At 44.6% G+C, this 19,842-nt stretch overlaps 1 protein-coding gene across 5 annotated transcripts in view; it reads right to left on the bottom strand.

Moving 5' to 3' along the window:
* The window catches only part of TNRC18 (trinucleotide repeat containing 18), a 672,655-nt gene that overhangs the window by 250,655 nt on the left and 402,158 nt on the right, over positions 1-19,842 (bottom strand). For all 5 annotated transcript variants that reach the window (XM_069733831.1, XM_069733830.1, XM_069733832.1 and 2 more), the window contains one exon: positions 18,806-19,006. In XM_069733831.1, coding sequence (XP_069589932.1) covers positions 18,806-19,006 — 201 coding nt within the window. The remainder of the gene's footprint in view (positions 1-18,805; positions 19,007-19,842) is intronic.

Below are 19,842 nucleotides of genomic sequence, written 5' to 3'. Positions count from 1 at the left end.
ATCTAGAGGTGTTGTGAACACTTTGACCCACCAAGTGCTTCACAGAGTTTATAATGTAAAGCACTAAAAATAAATAAATCATATTTTTCACAAAAATGATCTTTTCGCCCTCAATTTTTTATTTTCCCAAGAGTAACAGAAGAAATTGGACGCCAAAAGTTGTTGTAAAATTTGTGCTGGATACGCTGATGCCCCATATGTGGGGGTAAACAACTGTTTGGGTGCATGGCAGAGCTCAGAAGGGAAGGAGAGCAATTTGACTTTTCAATGCAAAATTGATTGGAATTGAGATAGGACATCATGTCATTGAAACCCCCCACAAGTGACACCATTTTGGAAAGAAGACCCTCTAAGGAACTTATCTAGATGTGTTGTGAGAACTTTGAACCTCCAAGTGTTTCACTACAGTTTATAACGCAGAGCCGTGGAAATAAAAATCCTTTTTTTTTCCACAAAAATTATTTTTCAGCCCCCAGTTTTGTATTTTCCCAAGGGTAACACGAGAAATTGGACCCCAAAAGTTGTTTAATTTGTCCTGAGTACGCTGATACCCCATATGTTGGGGTAAACCCCTGTTTAGGAGCACGGGAGAGCTCGGAAGGGAAGGAGCACTGTTTTACTTTTTCAACGCAGAATTGGCTAGAATCGAGATCGGACGCCATGTCGCGTTTGGAGAGCCCCTGATGTGTCAAAACAGTGGAAACCCCCCAATTCTAACAAACCCTAACTCAAACACACCCCTAATCCCAACCATAACCCGAACCACACCCCTAACCCTAATCCCAACCGTAAATGTAATCCAAACCCTAACTTTAGCCCCAACCCTAACCCTAACTTTAGCCCCAACCCTAACCTTAACTTTAGCCCCAACCCTAACCCTAACTTTAGCCCCAACCCTAACGGGAAAATGGAAATAAATACATTTTTAAAAAATTTATTATTTTTCCCTAACTAGGGGGTTGATGAAGGGGAGTTTGATTTATATATGATTTTTATAGCGGGTTTTTTTTAGTGGATTTTTATGATTGGCAGCCGTCACACACTAAAAGACGCTTTTTATTGCAAAAAATATTTTTTGCGTCTCCACATTTTGAGAGCTATAATTTTTCCATATTTTGGTGCACAGAGTCATGTGAGGTCTTGTTTTTTGTGAGACGAGTTGACGTTTTTATTGGTACCATTTTCGGGCATGTGACATTTTTTGATCGCTTTTTATTCTGATTTTTGTGAGGTAGAATGAACAAACCCCAGCTATTCATAAATTTCTTTTTTTTTTTTGGGGGGGGGGGCTTATACCATTACACGTTTGGTAAAATTGATAAAGCAGTTTTATTCTTTGGGTCAGAACGATTACAGAGATACCTTGTTTATATCATTTTTTAATGTTTTGGCTCTTTTATACGATTAAAAACTATTTTATATAAAAAATAATTATTTTTACATCGCTTTATTTTGAGGACTATAACTTTACTTTTTCGTTGATGACACTGTATGGAAGCTCAGTTTTTGCGGGACAAGATGACGTTTTCAGCGGTACCATGGTTATTTATAGCCGTCTTTTTGATCGCGTGTTATTCCACTTTTTGTTTGGCAGTATGATAATAAAGAGTTGTTTTTTGCCTTTTTTTACGGTGTTCCCTGAAGGGGTTAACTAATGGGACAGTTTTAACCCCTTAGCGACCGCCGATACGCCTTTTAACGGCGGCCGCTAAGGGTACTTAAACCACAGCGCCGTTAATTAACGGCGCTGTGGAAAAAGTGAATAGCGCCCCCCAGAGGCCGATTTTCTCCGGGGTCTCAGCTGCCGGGGGTAGCCGAGACCCCAGAGAACATGATTCGGGGGGTTTTTAACCCACCCCGCATTTGCGATCGCCGGTAATTAACCGTTTACCGGCGATCGCAAAAAAAAAAACGCGATCTCTTTTTAATTTCTCTGTCCTCCGATGTGATTGCACATCGGAGGACAGAGAAAAGGGGTCCCAGGTAGCCCCCCAATACTCACCTATCTCCCCCGATGCTCCTCGTGTCTCCCGGTGGGCGCCGCCATCTTCAAAATGGCGGGCGCATGCGCAGTGCGCCCGCCGGCCGGCCCCGCGACAATCTTTGGGGTCTCGGCTGCCGGGAGTAGCCGAGACCCCAAAGAGCATGATCGGGGTCGGTATTACCGACCCCTGTTTTGCGATCGCCGGTAATTAACTGTTTACTGGCGACCGCAAAAAAAAGAAACAAAGTAAAGTGTAATTCTCTGTCCTCTGATCGCACATCAGAGGACAGAGAAATAGGGGGATTCGGGGACCCTACAATACTCACCTGTGTCCCTGGATCCTCTTGCTGCTCCTCCTGGCCGCCGGCAGAAGAAAATGGCGGGCGCATGCGCAGTGCGCCCGCCATCTGTCTCCATCTGCCGGCCGGCAGGAGAACAGCAGTTGGGGCTAAAATTAGCGTTAGGGTTAGGGGTAGGGTTAAGGGTAGGGTTAGGGGAAGGGTTAGGGGTTGGGTTAGGGCTAGGGTTAGGGCTAGGGTTAGGGCTAGGGTTAGGGCTAGGGTTAGGGCTAGGGTTGGGGCTAAATTTAGGGTTAGGGTTGGGGCTAAATTTAGGGTTAGGGTTGGGGCTAAATTTAGGGTTAGGCTTCTTTCACACTTACGTCGGTACGGGGCCGTCGCAATGCGTCGGCCCGACATACCGACGCACGTTGTGAAAATTGTGCACAACGTGGGCAGCAGCTGTAGTTTTTTAACGCATCCGCTGCCCAATCTATGTCCTGGGGAGGAGGGGGCGGAGTGACGGCCACGCATGCGCGGTCAGAAATGGCGGATGCGACGTACAAAAAAAACGTTTCATTGAACTTTTTTTGTGCCGACGGTCCGCCAAAACACAACTGATCCAGTGCACGACGGACGCGACGTGTGGCCATCCGTCACGATCCGTCTGCAATACAAGTCTATGGGCAAAAAACGCATCCTGCGGGCACATTTGCAGTATCCGTTTCTTGTCCAAAACGACGGATTGCGACGGAATGCCAAACGACGCAAGTGTGAAAGTAGCCTTAGGGTTGGGGCTAGGGTTGGGGCTAAAGTTAGGGCTAGGGTTGGGGCTAAAGCTAGGGTTAGAGCTGGGATTAGGGTTAGGGTTTGGATTAGGGTTGGTATTAGGGTTAGGGTTGGCATTAGGGTTACGCTTGGGATTAGGGTTAGGTTTGGGATTAGGGTTGTGATTAGGGGTGTATTGGGATTAGGGTTAGGTTTGAGGTTAGGGTTGAGATTAGGATTAGGGGTGTGTTGGATTTAGGGTTTTGATTAGGGTTATGGTTAGGGTTGACATTAGGGTTGTTTTGGGGTAAGGGTTGTGATTATGGTTAGGGTTAGTGATTAGGATTATGGATCAGATTGGGATTAGGGTTAGGGGTGTGTTGGGGTTAGGGTTGGAGCTAGAATTGGGGGGTTTCCACTGTTTAGGTACATCAGGGGGTCTCCAAACACGACAGCCAATTTTGCGCTTAAAAGGTCAAATGGTGCTCCCTCCCTTCTGAGCTCTGCCGTGCGCCCAAACAGTGGGTTACCCCCACATATGGGGCATCAGCGTACTCGGGATAAATTGGACAACAACTTCTGGGGCCCAATTTCTCTTGTTACCCTTGTGAAAATAAAAACTTGGGGGCAACAATATCTTTTTTGTGAAAAAAAAATATTTTTTATTTTCACGACTCTGCATTCTAAACTTCTGTGAAGCATTTGGGCATTCAAAGTTCTCACCACACATCTAGATAAGTTCCTTGGGGGGTCTAGTTTCCAAAATGGGGTCACTTGTGGGGGGTTACTACAGTTTAGGTACATCAGGGGCTCTGCAATCGCAACATAATGCCCACAGACCATTCTATCAAAGTCTGCATTCCAAAAAGGCGCTCCTTCCCTTCCGAGCTCTGCCGTGCGCCCAAACAGTGGTTTACCCCCACATATGGCGCATCAGCGTACTCGGGATAAATTGGACAACAACTTTTGGGGTCCAATTTCTCTTGTTACCCTTGTGAAAATAAAAACTTGGGGGCTAAAAAATCTTTTTTGTGGAAAAAAAAATATATTTATTTTCACGACTCTGCATTCTAAACTTCTGTGAAGCACTTGGGCATTCAAAGTTCTCACCACACATCTAGATAAGTTCCATGGGGGGTCTAGTTTATTTTCACGGCTCTGCATTATAAACTTCTGTGAAGCACTTGGGCATTCAAGGTTCTCACCACACATCTAGATATGTTCCTTAAGGGGTCTAGTTTCCAAAATGGGGTCACTTGTGGGGGGTTTCCACTGTTTAGGCACATCAGAGGCTCTCCAAACGCGACATTGCGTCCAATCTCAATTCCAGCCAATTCTACATTGAAAAAGTAAAACGGCGCTCCTTCACTTCCAAGCTCTGCGGTGCGCCCAAACAGTGGTTTACCCTCACATATGGGGTATCGACGTATTCAGGAGAAATCGCACAACAACTTTTGTGGTCTAATTTCTCCTGTTACCCTTGTGAAAATAAGAATTTGTGGGCGAAAAGATCATGTTTGTGTAAACAAAAGCGATTTTTTATTTTCACGGCTCTACGTTATAAACTTCTGTGAAGCACTTGGGGGTTCAAATTGCTCATCACACATCTAGATAAGTTCCTTAAGGGGTCTAGTTTCCAAAATGGTGTCACTTGTGGGGAGTTTCCACTGTTTAGGCACATCAGGGGCTCTCTAAACGTGACATGGCGTCCGATCTCAATTCCAGCCAATTCTGCATTGAAAAAGTCAAACGGCGCTCCTTCACTTCTAAGTTCTGCGGTGCGCCCAAAAAGTGGTTTACCCCCACATATGGGGTATTGGCGTATTCAGGAGAAATTGCATAACAAAATTTATGGTTACATTTCTGTTTTTACAGTTGTGAAAATAAAAAAAATGGTTCTGAATTAAGATGTTTGCAAAAAAAAGTTAAATGTTCATTTTTTCCTTCCACATTGTTTCAGTTCCTGTGAAGCACGTAAAGGGTTAATAAACTTCTTGAATGTGGTTTTGAGAACCTTGAGGGGTGTAGTTTTTAGAATGGTGTCACTTCATTATTTTCTATCATATAGACCCCCCAAAATGACTTCAAATGTGATGTGGTCCCTAAAAAAAAAATGGTGTTGTAAAAATGAGAAATTGCTGGTCAACTTTTAACCCTTATAACTCCCTAACAAAAAAAAAATTTGTTTCCAAAATTGTGCTGATGTAAAGTAGACATGTGGGAAATGTTATTCATTAACTATTTTTCGTGACATATCTCTCTGATTTAAGGGCATAAAAATACAATGTTTGAAAATTGCAAAATTTTACAAATTTTCGCTATATTTCTGTTTTTTTCATAAATAATCGCAAGTAATATCGAAGAAATGTTACCACTAACATGAAGTACAATATGTCACGAAAAAACAATCTCAGAATCAGCGGGATCCGTTGAAGCGTTCCAGAGTTATAACCTCAAAGTGACAGTGGTCAGAATTGCAAAAATTGGCCTGGTCATTAACCCCTTCATGACCCAGCCTATTTTGACCTTAAAGACCTTGCCGTTTTTTGCAATTCTGACCAGTGTCTCTTTATGAGGTAATAACTCGGGAACGCTTCAATGGATCCTAGCGGTTCTGAGATTGTTTTTTCGTGACATATTGGGCTTCATGTTAGTGGTAAATTTAGGTCAATAAATTCTGTGTTTATTTGTGATAAAAACGGAAATTTGGCGAAAATTTTGAAAATTTCGCAATTTTCACATTTTGAATTTTTATTCTGTTAAACCAGAGAGTTATGTGACACAAAATAGTTAATAAATAACATTTCCCACACGTCTACTTTACATCAGCACAATTTTGGAAACAAAATTTTTTTTTGCTAGGAAGTTATAAGGGTTAAAATTTGACCAGCGATTTCTCATTTTTACAACGAAATTTACAAAACCATTTTTTTTAGGGACCACCTCACATTTGAAGTCAGTTTGAGGGGTCTATATGGCTGAAAATACCCAAAAGTGACACCATTCTAAAAACTGCACCCCTCAAGGTGCACAAAACCACATTCCAGAAGTTTATTAACCCTTCAGGTGCTTCACAGCAGCAGAAGCAACATGAAAGGAAAAAATGAACATTTAACTTTTTAGTCACAAAAATGATCTTTCAGCAACAATTTTTTTATTTTCCGAATGGTAAAAAGAGAAACTGAACCACGAAAGTTGTTGTCCAATTTGTCCTGAGTACGCTGATACCTCATATGTGGGGGTAAACCACTGTTTGGGCGCACGGCAGGGTTTGGAAGGGAAGGAGCGCCATTTGACTTTTTGAATGAAAAATTGGCTCCACTCTTTAGCGGACACCATGTCACGTTTGAAGAGCCCCCGTGTGCCTAAAAATTGGAGCTCCCCCACAAGTGACCCCATTTTGGAAACTAGACGCCCCAAGGAACTTATCTAGATGCATAGTGAGCACTTTAAACCCCCAGTTGCTTCACAAATTGATCCGTAAAAATAAAAAAGTACTTTTTTTTTCACAAAAAAATTATTTTAGCCTCAATTTTTTCATTTTCACATGGACAACAGGATAAAATGGATTCTAAAATTTGTTTGGCAATTTCTCCTGAGTACACCGATACCTCACATGTGGGGGTAAACCACTGTTTGGGCACATGGTAAGGCTCGGAAGGGAAGGAGCGCCATTTGACTTTTTGAATGAAAAATTATCTCCATCGTTAGCGGACACCATGTCGCGTTTGGAGAGACCCTGTGTGCTTAAACATTGGAGCTCCCCCACAAGTGACCCCATTTTGGAAACTGGACCCCCCAAGGAACTTATATAGATACCTAGTGAGCACTTTAAACCCTCAGGTGCTTCACAAATTGATCCGTAAAAATGAAAAAGTACTTTTTTTTCACAAAAAATTTCTTTTCGCCTCAATTTTTTCATTTTCACATGGGCAATAGGATAAAATGGATCCTAAAATTTGTTGAGCAATTTATCCCGAGTACGCCGATACCTCATATGTGGGGGTAAACCACTGTTTGGGCACAAGGCAGGGCTCGGAAGGGAAGGCGCGCCTTTTGACTTTTTGAATGGAAAATTAGCTCCAATTGTTAGCGGACACAATGTCGCATTTGGAGCGCCCCTGTGTGCCTATGCAATGGAGCTCCCCCACAAGTGACCCCATTTTGGAAACTAGACCCCCCAAGGAACTTATCTAGATGCATACTGAGCACTTTAAACCCCCAGGTGCTTCACAGAAGTTTATAATGCAGAGCCATGAAAATAAAAAATAATTTTTCTTTTCTCAAAAATGATTTTTTAGCCTGGAATTTCCTATTTTGCCAATGGTAATAGGAGAAATTGGACCACAAATGTTGTTGTCCAGTTTGTCCTGAGTACGCAGATACCCCATATGTGGGGGTAAACCACTGTTTGGGCGCACGGCAGGGCTCAGAAGAGAAGGCACGCCATTTGGCTTTTTAAATGGAAAATTAGCTCCAATCATTAGCGGACACCATGTTGCGTTTGGAGAGCCCCTGTGTGCCTAAACATTGGAGATCCCCCACAAATGACCCCATTTTGGAAACTAGACCCCCAAAGGAACTAATCTAGATGTGTGGTGAGCACTTTGAACCCTCAAGTGCTTCACAGAAGTTTATAACGCAGAGCCATGAAAATAAAATAAAAAATTTCTTTTCTCAAAAATGATTTTTTAGCCCGCAATTTTTTATTTTCCCAAGGGTAACAGGAGAAATTTGACCCCAAAAGTTGTTGTCCAGTTTCACCTGAGTACGCTGATACCCCATATGTGGGGGTAAACCACTGTTTGGGCACATGCCAGGGCTCGGAAGTGAAGTAGTGACGTTTTGAAATGCAGACTTTGATGGAATGCTCTGCGTGCGTCACGTTGCGTTTGCAGAGCCCCTGATGTGGCTAAACAGTAGAAACCCCCCACAAGTGACCCCATTTTGGAAACTAGACCCCGAAAGGAACTTATCTAGATGTGAGGTGAGCACTTTGAACCCCCAAGTGCTTCACAGAAGTTCATAACACAGAGCAGTGAAAATAATAAATACGTTTTCTTTCCTCAAAAATAATTTTTTAGCCCAGAATTTTTTATTTTCCCAAGGGTTACAGGAGAAATTGGACCCCAAAAGTTGTTGTCCAGTTTCTCCTGAGTACGCCGATACCCCATGTGTGGGGGTAAACCACTGTTTGGGCGCACGTCGGGGCTCAGAAGGGAAGTAGTGACTTTTGAAATGCAGACTTTGATGGAATGGTCTGCGGACGTCACGTTGCGTTTGCAGAGCCCCTGGTGTGCCTAAACAGTAGAAACCCCCCACAAGTGACCTCATTTTGGAAACTAGACCCCCCAAGGAACTTATCTAGATATGTGCTGAGCACTTTGAACCCCAAAGTGCTTCACAGACGTTTACAACGCAGAGCCGTGAAAATAAAAAATCATTTTTCTTTCCTCAAAAATGATGTCTTAGCAAGCAATTTTTTATTTTCTCAAGGGTAACAGGAGAAATTGGACCCCAGTAATTGTTGCGCAGTTTGTCCTGAGTATGCTGGTACCCCATATGTGGGGGTAAACCACTGTTTGGGCACACGTCGGGGCTCGGAAGTGAGGGAGCACCATTTGACTTTTTGAATACAAGATTGGCAGGAATCAATGGTGGCGCCATGTTGCGTTTGGAGACCCCCTAATGTGCCTAAACAGTGGAAACCCCTCAATTCTAACTCCAACACACCCCTAAACCTTATCCCAACTGTAGCCATAACCCTATTTACAACCCTAACCCCAACACACCCCTACCACAACCCTAATTCCAACCCAACCCTAACCCTAAGGCTATGTGCCAACGTTGCGGATTCGTATGAGATTTTTCAGCACCATTTTTGAAAAATCCGCGGGTAAAAGGCACTGCGTTTTACCTGCGGATTTTCCGCGGATTTCCAGTGTTTTTTGTGCGGATTTCACCTGTGGATTCCTATTGAGGAACAAGTGTAAAACGCTGCGGAATCCGCACAAAGAATTGACATGCTGCGGAAAATACAACACAGCGTTTCAGCGCGGTATTTTCCGCACCATGGGCACAGCGGATTAGGTTTTCCATATGTTTACATGGAACTGCAAACCTGATGGAACACTGCTGCGAATCCGCAGCCAAATCCGCACCGTGTGCACATAGCCTAATTCTAAAGGTATGTGCACACGTTGCAGAAAACGCTGCGGATCCGCAGCAGTTTCCCATGAGTTTACAGTTCAATGCAAACCTATGGGAAACAAAAATCGCTGTACACATGCTGCGGAAAAACTGCACGGAAACGCAGCGGTTTACATTCCGCAGCATGTCGCTTCTTTCTGCGGATTCCGCAGTGGTTTTACAACTGCTCCAATAGAAAATCGCAGTTGTAAAACCGCAGTGAAATGCGCAGAAAAACCGTGGTAAATCCACAGCGGTTTAGCACTGCGGATTTATCAAATCCTCTGCGGAAAAATCCGCAGAGGACCAGAATACGTATGCACATCCCGAACCCTAACCCTACCCCTACCCCTAACCCTAGTTCTTACCCCAACCTTAGTGGAAAAAAAAATTATTTATTCATTTACTATTTTTTTTATTTTGATCACTGAGATAGGTTATATCTCAGTGATCAAAATTCACTCTGGAACGAATCTGCCGGCGGCACATTTTGGAAGATGGCGGCGCCCGGGAAAGAAGACGGACACCGGCAGGCTCGGTAAGTATAAGGGGGGGGGGAGATCAGGGCACGGGGGGGGCGTCGGAGCACGGGGGGGAGGCGTCGGAGCAGGGGGGGGGGGGGGTCGGAGCATGGATGAGGATCGGTGTGCGTGCAGGTGGATTGGAGCACGGGGTGGGGGATCGCTGTGCAGGGGGGTGGATCGGAGCACGGGGGGATTGCTGTGCGGGGGGGGGGATCGGAGCACGGGGGGGTTTCATTGGAGCACGGGGAGCGGACAGGAGCACGGGGGAGCGGAGCACTGGACGGAGGGGAGCGCTGCACAGATCGGGGGGCTGGGGGGGGCGATCGGTGGGGTGGGGTGGGTGCACATTAGTATTTCCAGCCATGGCCGATGATATTGCAGCATCGGCCATGGCTGGATTGTAATATTTCACCCGTTTTTTAGGTGAAATATTACAAATTGCTCTGATTGGCAGTTTCACTTTCAACAGCCAATCAGAGCGATCCTAGCCACGGGGGGGTGAAGCCACCCCCCCTGGGCTAAACTACCACTCCCCCTGTCCCTGCAGATCGGGTGAAATGGGAGTTAACCCTTTCACCCGATCTGCAGGGACGCGATCTTTCTGTGACACAGCATATGCGTCACAGGTCGGATTGGCACCGACTTTCATGACGCATACGCTGTGTCACAGGTCGAAAAGGGGTTAAGTACCAAATTGGCTCTGTCACTAAGGGGTTAAAGGTCGGGTCATAACGGATGTGGCAATACTAAATATGTGCACTTTTTAATTTAGATAAAGAAATGTATTTATTGGAACAATATATATATTTTTTTCTTTATTAAGAAATTTTATTTTATTTCTTTTACACATGGAAATATATATATTTTTGTAACTTTTTTACATTGCCCCGGGGAGGGACATCACAGTATAGTGACAGATCGGTGATCTGACACTTTGCAATGCACGGTGTCAGATCAGCGATCCGACAGGCACTGCAGGGAGGTTCCTGCCGCCTGCTCTGAGCAGGCGCTTGAAAGCCACCTCCCTGCAGGACGCGGAAGGAGCCCCGTGGCCATTTTGGATTCAGGGCCTGCAGGGAGGAGACGCTTGGTACAACACGATCACATCGCGTTGTACCGAAGGTCTCAGGGAAGCACGCAGGGAGCCCCCTCCCAGCGTGATGTTTCCCTATGCCGCTGGAACGCTGCTATCATCTTTGATCGCAGTGTTTTAGGGGTTAATGTAAAAGGAGTGGTCCGTGACCGCTCCTGGCATAGTGCTGGATGTCAGCTGCGATAGTCAGCCGACACCCGGCCACGCTACCCCCGTGAGCGCGGCTGATCGCGTTAGATGTATTATCCCGTCGGTGGTCATCCGGGCCCATACCACCTTGACGGGATAGTACGTCTAATGTCAGAAAGGGGTTAAACCCTACTGGAAGTAAACATGGACAATATCGGTAATACGTGTAATATGAATGACTGAACTCACAATTTGATCAACAAATTCTGCATAGCACTAATGGTCATCAAAGGACTACATCAAAAGGATAGATCACGTGCTGTGGGGGCATCATAAAACCTGTGAGGCAGGAAGGCAATTGTGTGTCCTGTGGTATGGTGCCCTTTGCTTTGCTCATAGAGTAAAAGAGCACCTACAATTAATGGATGGACATGATGGGCATCTTTTAAGGTCTACTGGAAGGTACAAAACCCCTGTGGTAAATTGGGTAAAAGAGGAGCCTCCTTCGAGGGGAGAGTACATTAAATATGTGGAGCATGTTATCGCCCTGGAAAAGTGAGTGTATCAGAAAAGAGGGAAAATGGTCTTGTATGAAATTGTGGATGCCTTGGTTGGAATTGGGTTAGGAGGAGCTTTAGGGAAGATAGGCCTGGGGATGTTTTTCCTATGAAATAATGTTCTATATGTTCATAATGGAAGACACTATATAATGCTAACGTATATACTGTTACAAGATGTGTTAAGAGAAGAGCGTCAGCTGTCTAATTGGGACGGAGGGGGGAGGGTTAGGTAAGGGGGGTTGTTGGTGGGGAAAATCGAAAATACATGTATTGATGTCAAATGTTTTATTGAAATTTTATACTTAATAAAAACCTATCTGAGTTAAACAAAATGGAATTTGAGCCTATGCTCACGCCTTTTTCACAAAAGTTTTTTTTGGCTATATACAAAGATGCCATCTGCAGGAACATGAAGACCACTACAATCACTTTTAACTCTTAACCCTCTAATCCATTCTGGACCTAAGCCTGCCACCTTCAGGACAGAGTCAACATCAGCAGCCACGTGCATGTTCTTGGTGAACACAAGATTGTGACCTAATAGGTTGGTACTATCCTGTGAAGGTGTTATAGGTATAGGCAATGTATGGGTTATGTCACACTGTGTGGCAGATATAAAGGTAGCACATCAAGCTAGTTCAGTATCTTCCCACTTTTCATCCTTCACAACCCTCTCCTATTACCTTTTCCCCATTATTGTTTCTTTGTCCCTTAGGTAGCTTAGGTTTCCATTGTGTATGTTACAGTAAATACCCAGTTTGCAATAAAGAAGTGTTTATATCAAGAGGGGGTGGTTGGTAAATATGGAGAAGTATGGGGAGAGTATATTAGGTGCGCAGTTGAGGTTTCGGAGAAGCTGGCTAGCGAGGTCTTATTTAATTTACTGATCCTGTAAATTAAGATTACTACCTGTCTGGGTAGTAGGATAATGTATTTGACTAAAGGTACCGTCACACTTAGCGACGCTGCAGCGATACCGACAACGATCCGGATCGCTGCAGCGTCGCTGTTTGGTCGCTGGAGAGCTGTCACACAGACAGCTCTCCAGCGACCAACGATGCCGGTAACCAGGGTAAACATTGGGTTACTAAGCGCAGGGCCTCGCTTAATAACCCTATGTTTACCCTGGTTACCATCGTTAAAGTAAAAAAAACAACCACTACATACTTACCTACCGCTGTATGTCCTCGGCGCTCTGCTTCTCTGCTCTGGCTGTGAGCACAGCGGCCGGAAAGCAGAGCGGTGACGTCACCGCTCTGCTTTCCGGCTGCCCGGCGCTCACAGCCAGAGCAGAGAAGCACAGCGCCGGGGACAGACAGCGGTAGGTAAGTATGTAGTGGTTGTTTTTTTTACTTTAACGATGGTAACCAGGGTAAACATCGGGTTACTAAGCGCGGCCCTGCGCTTAGTAACCTGATGTTTACCCTGGTTACCAGCGAAGACATCGCTGAATCGGCGTCACACACGCCGATTCAGCGATGTCAGCGGGAAATCCAGCGACGAAACAAAGTTCTGGACTTTCTTCCCCGACCAACGACATCACAGCAGGGGCCTGATCGCTGCTGCCTGTCACACTGGAAGATATCGCTAGCCAGGACGCTGCAACGTCACGGATCGCTAGCGATATCGTCTAGTGTGACGGTACCTTAATTGTCTAAGGGTACCGTCACACAGTGGCACTTTGGTCGCTAGGACGGCACGATCCGTGACGTTCCAGCGATATCCTTACGATCTCGCTGTGTCTGACACGCTACTGTGATCAGGGACCCCGCTGAGAATCGTACGTCGTAGCAGATCGTTTGAAACTTTATTTCGTCGCTGGATCTCCCGCTGACATCGCTGAATCGGCGTGTGTGACGCCGATTCAGCGATGTCTTCACTGGTAACCAGGGTAAACATCGGGTTACTAAGCGCAGGGCCGCGCTTAGTAACCCAATATTTACTCTGGTTACTAGTGTAAATGTAAAAAAAAACAAAAACACTACATACTTACATTCCCGGTGTCTGGTCATGTCCCTCGCCTTCAGCTTCCAGCACTGACTGAGCGCCGGCCGTAAAGTACAGCGGTGACGTCACCGCTCTGCTTTCCGGCTGTCCGGCGCTCACTGTCAGTGCAGAGAAGCACAGCGCTGAGGGACGCGACAGGAATGTAAGTATGTAGTGTTTTTTTTTTTTTCTTAACGTTTACGCTGGTAACCAGGGTAAACATCGGGTTACTAAGCGCGGCCCTGCGCTTAGTAACCCGATGTTTACCCTGGTTACCGGGGACTTCGGGATCGTTGGTCGCTGGAGAGCTGTCTGTGCGACAGCTCTCCAGCGACGCTGTAGCGATCGACATCGTTGTCGTATCGCTGTAGCGTCGTTTTAGTGTGACGGTACCCTAAGAGTAACACCTATGTCTGTATGGGTATAGTTTATTTTAATGCACATTGTGTGGGAGGGTAGAACTGTATGGTGGTTATTTGAATGTCATTGAATAATTATTGGTTTATATAGGCATTATTTCTGTATATGTACTGTATGGCTATATGTATGATAATGATTCTGCTGTAAACTGTTATTTGGCATTGTTTATTGTTAAAAAAAAACATCCTGGAAGTGTCATTTGGATTATCCCCTCACAGGGCGGGAATGGTACTAGTCAAAAAATATGACTGTTCCTTTCCAATATTTGGTATAAGACTGAAACAATACCAGCTCACTTCAGATTAATAATGAAATAGTAATTAAACAGCCATGTCTGAGAGGGTGTCAGTCTGTGAGATGCAAAACTGTAGTTATAGCAGCTGTATTTACACTCCACAGAGCCTCTGGTAAATCCATTACTATTCCAGAATATTGTCAATGATCCATCAGATAACTGATTGTTTGCAGCATGGCACATAATACTGCATTTTAGATAACATTAAAGGGTTATTTCAACCTACATTAAATGTAGCTATTAAAAAAAAAATATATGATTTTTGTACAGCTCTAGCAAAAATTAAGAGACCACCACATCGGAACCCTGTCATGGGCAACCCAATCTCAAGACCTGAACCCTATTGAAAACCTCTGGAATGTAATCAAGAGTAAGATGGACAGTCACAAGCCATCAAAAACACATTTGTTCAGACTGGCCTACAGCTTCAACGCATTAACCTAACTATCTCTGTGTGGCCCATTCAAAAAAACAAAAAAAAAACCTTAAACCTTAATCAGGTTCCTCACATCATCTTCTCATACATTTCATGCAGTTATTAGCCCTCTGTGTCTGTACTGTTACATACTTAGGCTGTTAACGGATTCGTGCAGCTTTACACGAAAACCTGATTCTTACACTATGGCTGGTCCCAACAACGAAAGCAATTATTACCATCCAACTCTCGTGTCTCCCTTTTTCCTTTAGATTGTAAGCTTGCGAGCAGGGCCCTCACTCCTCTTGGTATCTATTTTGAACTGTGATTTTTGTTAGGCCTGTTCAACACGTCCAGATAATTACGGTACCGGAAAAATCGGTACCGGAGTTATCCGTGTCCGTGTGCTCACGTGGCACATCAGTGTGGCACACGTGCGGCAGCCGTATGCCGCCCGTGTGCCGACTGGGTACCACACGGACCGTGCAGGAGACAGCGCTACAGTAAGCGCTGTCCCCTGTTTTGGGTGCTGAATCCGGAATTCATTCCTTCTTCCCAGCAGGTTCGCTGGGGAGAAGGAATGAAAAATCATTGTTTTATTTATTTTTTTTTGTTAAAATAAAGTTCCCGGTAATCTCCCCCCTCCCACCCCGTGCGTCCGCCCGCTGGCATTAAAATACTTACCCAGCTCCCTCGATGCTTCCTCTCAGCGTCGCAGTTTGTCCTGTATGAGCGGTCACCCCATAGGGGTGGAGCCGCATATTCATCACTGTAATGTGCGGCACCACGTGACCGCTCATACAGGAAGAGCTGCGACACTGAGAGGAAGCATCGAGGGAGCTGGATAAGTATTTTAATGCCAGCGGGCGGGAGCACAGGGGGTGGGAGGGGGTTGGTTACAGGAAACTTTATTTACACCGCAAAAAAAAAGAAAAAGATTTTTCATTCCTTCGCTCCAGCGAACGCTGCTGGAGAGAAGAAATGAATGGGGCTTCAGCACTACAAGCTGGGGGGACAGCGCTTACTGTAGCGCTGTCTCCTGCACGGCACACAGACTGCACACGGACAGTATCCATGTGCGGTACGTGTTTTACATGGACCCACTGACTTTAATGGGTCCGTGTGATCCGTGCGCTCCCACGAACACTGACATGTCTCCGTGTTTTTCAAACGGACACACGGTCCGTGAAAACACGCTGACATTGCAGAGACACATTGATTTTAATGTGTCTACGTGAGTCAGTGTCTCTGGTACGTGAGGAAACTGTCACCTCACGTACCGGAGCCACTGACGTGTGAAACCGGCCTTATGCTGTAATGTACAAATCCCCTCTATAATTTGTAAAGTGCTGCGGAAAATGTTGGCGCTATATAAATAAAATTATTATTATCAAATAAAGAAGAAGAACTGCTTAAATTTTTGCACCAGAAGCAGTGTGAAAGACTGGTGGAAAGCATGCCAAGACACATGAAAGCTGATTTAAAATCATGGTTATTCCACAAATTGTTGATTTCTGAACTCTTCCTGAGTTAAAGCATTAGTATTGTTGTTTCTAAATGATTATGAACCTGTTTTCTTTGCTTTATTTGAGGTCTGAAAGCACAGTTTTTTTTATTTTGACCTTTTTTCTTTGTCAGAAAAAAAATACAAAAATTATTGCTTGGAACTTCGGAGTCATGTTGTCAGAAGTTTATAGACTAAATGAACAATTTACATTTTTTTTTTTTTTAAATTCGTTTATTAATTTCAGAATAGACAAACATTGCACATATTACATTTATCATTATTAAACATACCATCAGATACAAATGATTACAAACATCATCGCATCCAAAGTTCAGAGGCAATAGACTGTGCATGTTGAATCACTAGTACCTACAAAATACCTACTATACAACTTAAACAACTTTAACCTTTAGTAATAAGTCGCCAAAAGAAAACAGATTCAAGTTTGCTCTGCAACGATGTCCCCAAACCCCATGCCCTCCTCCCCGTGCATATATCTAATCCACGCAGACTACAGAGTATGATGAGATGAGTTCCATCTACCCCAAATTTTTTCGAATTTACCTGGACATCCTCTATTATGGTACAGTGTTCTTTCATATGGGATAACCGAGTTCACCAGGTCAATCCAAGCTCTGAGAGACGGGGAGGAGCCACCCATCCACCTTAATGCCAGTACCTTTCGTGCTAAGAAGAGCGTTTCTCGAAGGAAAATCCCAGTATGGTGATCCCAGGTCTCTGTATCCCACACCCCAAATAGGCAAGTCAATGGTTCAAGTGGGACAGGGATTAACAATAAAGACGTTAACAATGTCGTGACTTCTTTCCAATAATGAAGGATTACCGGGCACCGCCATATCATGTGGGTAAAATCCGCATCATGTGCGTGACACCGTAAGCAGTCTGACGTCTGAAGGCGGCCCATTTTAAAAAGTCGTGTCGGAGTCAGATAAGTCTGATATGTAATATATAGCTGGGTCATCCTATTGTTAACTGAGGGAGAAACTTTAGTTGGAGATTCCAAAATATCTTCCCACTCCTCTCCCAGTGTATCGGGAAGGAGTCCCTCCCATTTCTTTTTTAAGGTGTTAATAGTGAGCCCATCTCCCACGGATAATAGGTATGTGTATAAAGAGGAAATGAGCCCCTGAGGACCCTGTGATTTGAGAATGCCTATAAGGGGTAAAGATGAAATTGCTCGACTTGCACCTGCATTTCGCATATGTGACTGGAAAGCTGACCTCAGCTGTAAATAACGGAAGAATTGAGATCTTGGGATATTGCAGGTATCCCGCAATTGCTCAAAGGACACAAAAACATCCTGGTTATACAAACAATTTACATTTTACTCAAAAATATACCTATAAAGAGAAAAATCAGACTAACTGATAATTTTGTAGTGGTCTCAATTTTTGCCAGAGCTGTATATATGCTTTTCATGAAATTTTATTGTTTAATGCTCATTGTCAAGGGACCAGTCACTGCAGAGCAGGCACAATGCTTTCATACTCTTTCCTACAGACCTTTCTTACAGTGAAGCTGGCCAGAATCAGTGGAGCAATGAGTTGGCTTCTGATGCTGCAGTGGCAAGAATGCCCCACTCCACTCTGGTCTGTTGACTGGGAGTGACTGCGGACATCATAAGGATTGAAAGCTGACTCACAGCTGCCTAACTGTGGGAAGCCAACGGTCCATTAGCATAACCATGACAGTAAAGGTACCGTCACACTAGACGATATCGCTAGCGATCCGTGACGTTGCAGCGTCCTCGCTAGCGATATCGTCCAGTGTGACAGGCAGCAGCGATCAGAATCCTGCTGTGATGTCGCTGGTCGGGGAAGAAAGTCCAGAACTTTATTTGGTCGCTGGACTCCCCGCAGACATCGCTGAATCGGCGTGTGTGACACCGATTCAGCGATGTCTTCACTGGTAACCAGGGTAAACATCGGGTAACTAAGCGCAGGGCCGCGCTTAGAAACCCGATGTTTACCCTGGTTACCAGCGTAAAAAAACAAACAGTACATACTTACATTCAGCTGTCTGTCCCTTGCCGTCTGCTTCCTGCACTGACTGCTGGCCGTAAAGTGAAAGTGAAAGCACAGCACAGCGGTGAGTCACACAGTGGTGACTCACCGCTGTGGCTGTGCTCTGCTTTCACTTTACGGCCAGCAGTCAGTGCAGGAAGCAGACGGCAAGGGACAGACAGCTGAATGTAAGTATGTACTGTTTGTTTTTTTACGCTGGTAACCAGGGTAAACATCGGGTTACTAAGCGCGGCCCTGCGCTTAGTTACCCGATGTTTACCCTGGTTACCGGGGACCTCGGGATCGTTGGTCGCTGGAGAGCGGTCTGTGTGACAGCTCTCCAGCGACGCTGCAGCGATCCGGATCGTTGTCGGTATCGCTGCAGCGTCGCTAAGTGTGACGGTACCTTTAGGCCCCATGGACAGAGCAGCACAGTAGAATTAGAGCTGCTCTGTTGAAGTGGAGCAGCTAAATCATCAATCGGTCCACTACTTGTCAAATACAATCGCTCTGAGGCGTTGTTTTTTTTCTTTAATATGTGCTTAAAAACTAAGTCCTGGAAAACATTTTTAAGATTAGTCTGTGAGCATGAAAGTGTACTGCACAGCACAAAATAGTTTTGTCACAACTCACCTATCAAATTTTGTTTGTCCTCCTCGATTGTTCGTTTTTCATCCAAATGAACGATGGATGAAGGTTGAGACAAAATAGGATTAGGTGGTTCGTTGGCTGCAAACCGTGCAAGAAGACCCAGCCCGCTGTCCTCCATACGTGGACAAAGTAAGCTTTCCATTTCATAACTGATATAATCTTCCTCCCCTTCAGAGCTATAATCTAAAAATTTAAGTGAAGAAAGATGTCTCAAGAATGTTTCAAGCATTTAAAAGTCATGAATAAAAATTGTTACCACCTTTTAACTAGAGCAACTATTGATGAAAAAATGGAATGTTGTATACCTAGGATGGCGATCAGCAAAAGACTCCAAAAAACTGTACAAGGCTTGCATTGAAGTACTGGGAGTCATCTAATGGTTAGCATAAAACAGGCTTAAAGCACTTATTAATTATAACAAAATATGTTCAAAAGAAACATAACCCTAAATAGTGAACTTTGGTATTCTAGTTGCTGAATTATATTACATTTTAATACTAAAAGGGAACCTCCCATGTCCCGAAATGCAAATAAGATAAAAGGTCAATCTGCATTCTAAGGCTATGTGCACACGTTGCAGATTTGCCTCTGGAATTTTCTGTGTGGATTCTGCATCTCTTGGCAGAAAACGCAGGTTCAGATTTGATCTGTGCAGATTTCATGTGTTTTATCCCTGCGGATTTCTATAATGGAATGGGTGCAAGAAACACTGCAGATCTGCACAAAAGAAGTGACATGGTCCTTTTTTGAATCTGCTGTGTTTTCCGCACCATTAGCACAGCATTTTTTTGCCATTGATTTACATTGTACTGTAAATCACTTGCAGATCTGCAACGTTTCTGCGTGGAAAAAAACGCTGCCGTTCTGCAGGAAATCTGCAGCGTATGCACATAGCCCAACAGCGTTCTAAAGCAGTCCTGCCACCTCCCTGAAAGCATGCCTACCGTGAGGAAATTAAAGGGAATCTGTCACCCCCAAAATCGTATATGAGCTGGGGCCACCGGCATTAGGGGCTTATC

The sequence above is a fragment of the Ranitomeya imitator genome, chromosome 7 (genome assembly GCF_032444005.1).
Source record: "Ranitomeya imitator isolate aRanImi1 chromosome 7, aRanImi1.pri, whole genome shotgun sequence".
Taxonomy (NCBI): Eukaryota; Metazoa; Chordata; class Amphibia; order Anura; family Dendrobatidae; genus Ranitomeya; species Ranitomeya imitator.
This window is presented reverse-complemented; position numbering and strand designations above follow the sequence as displayed.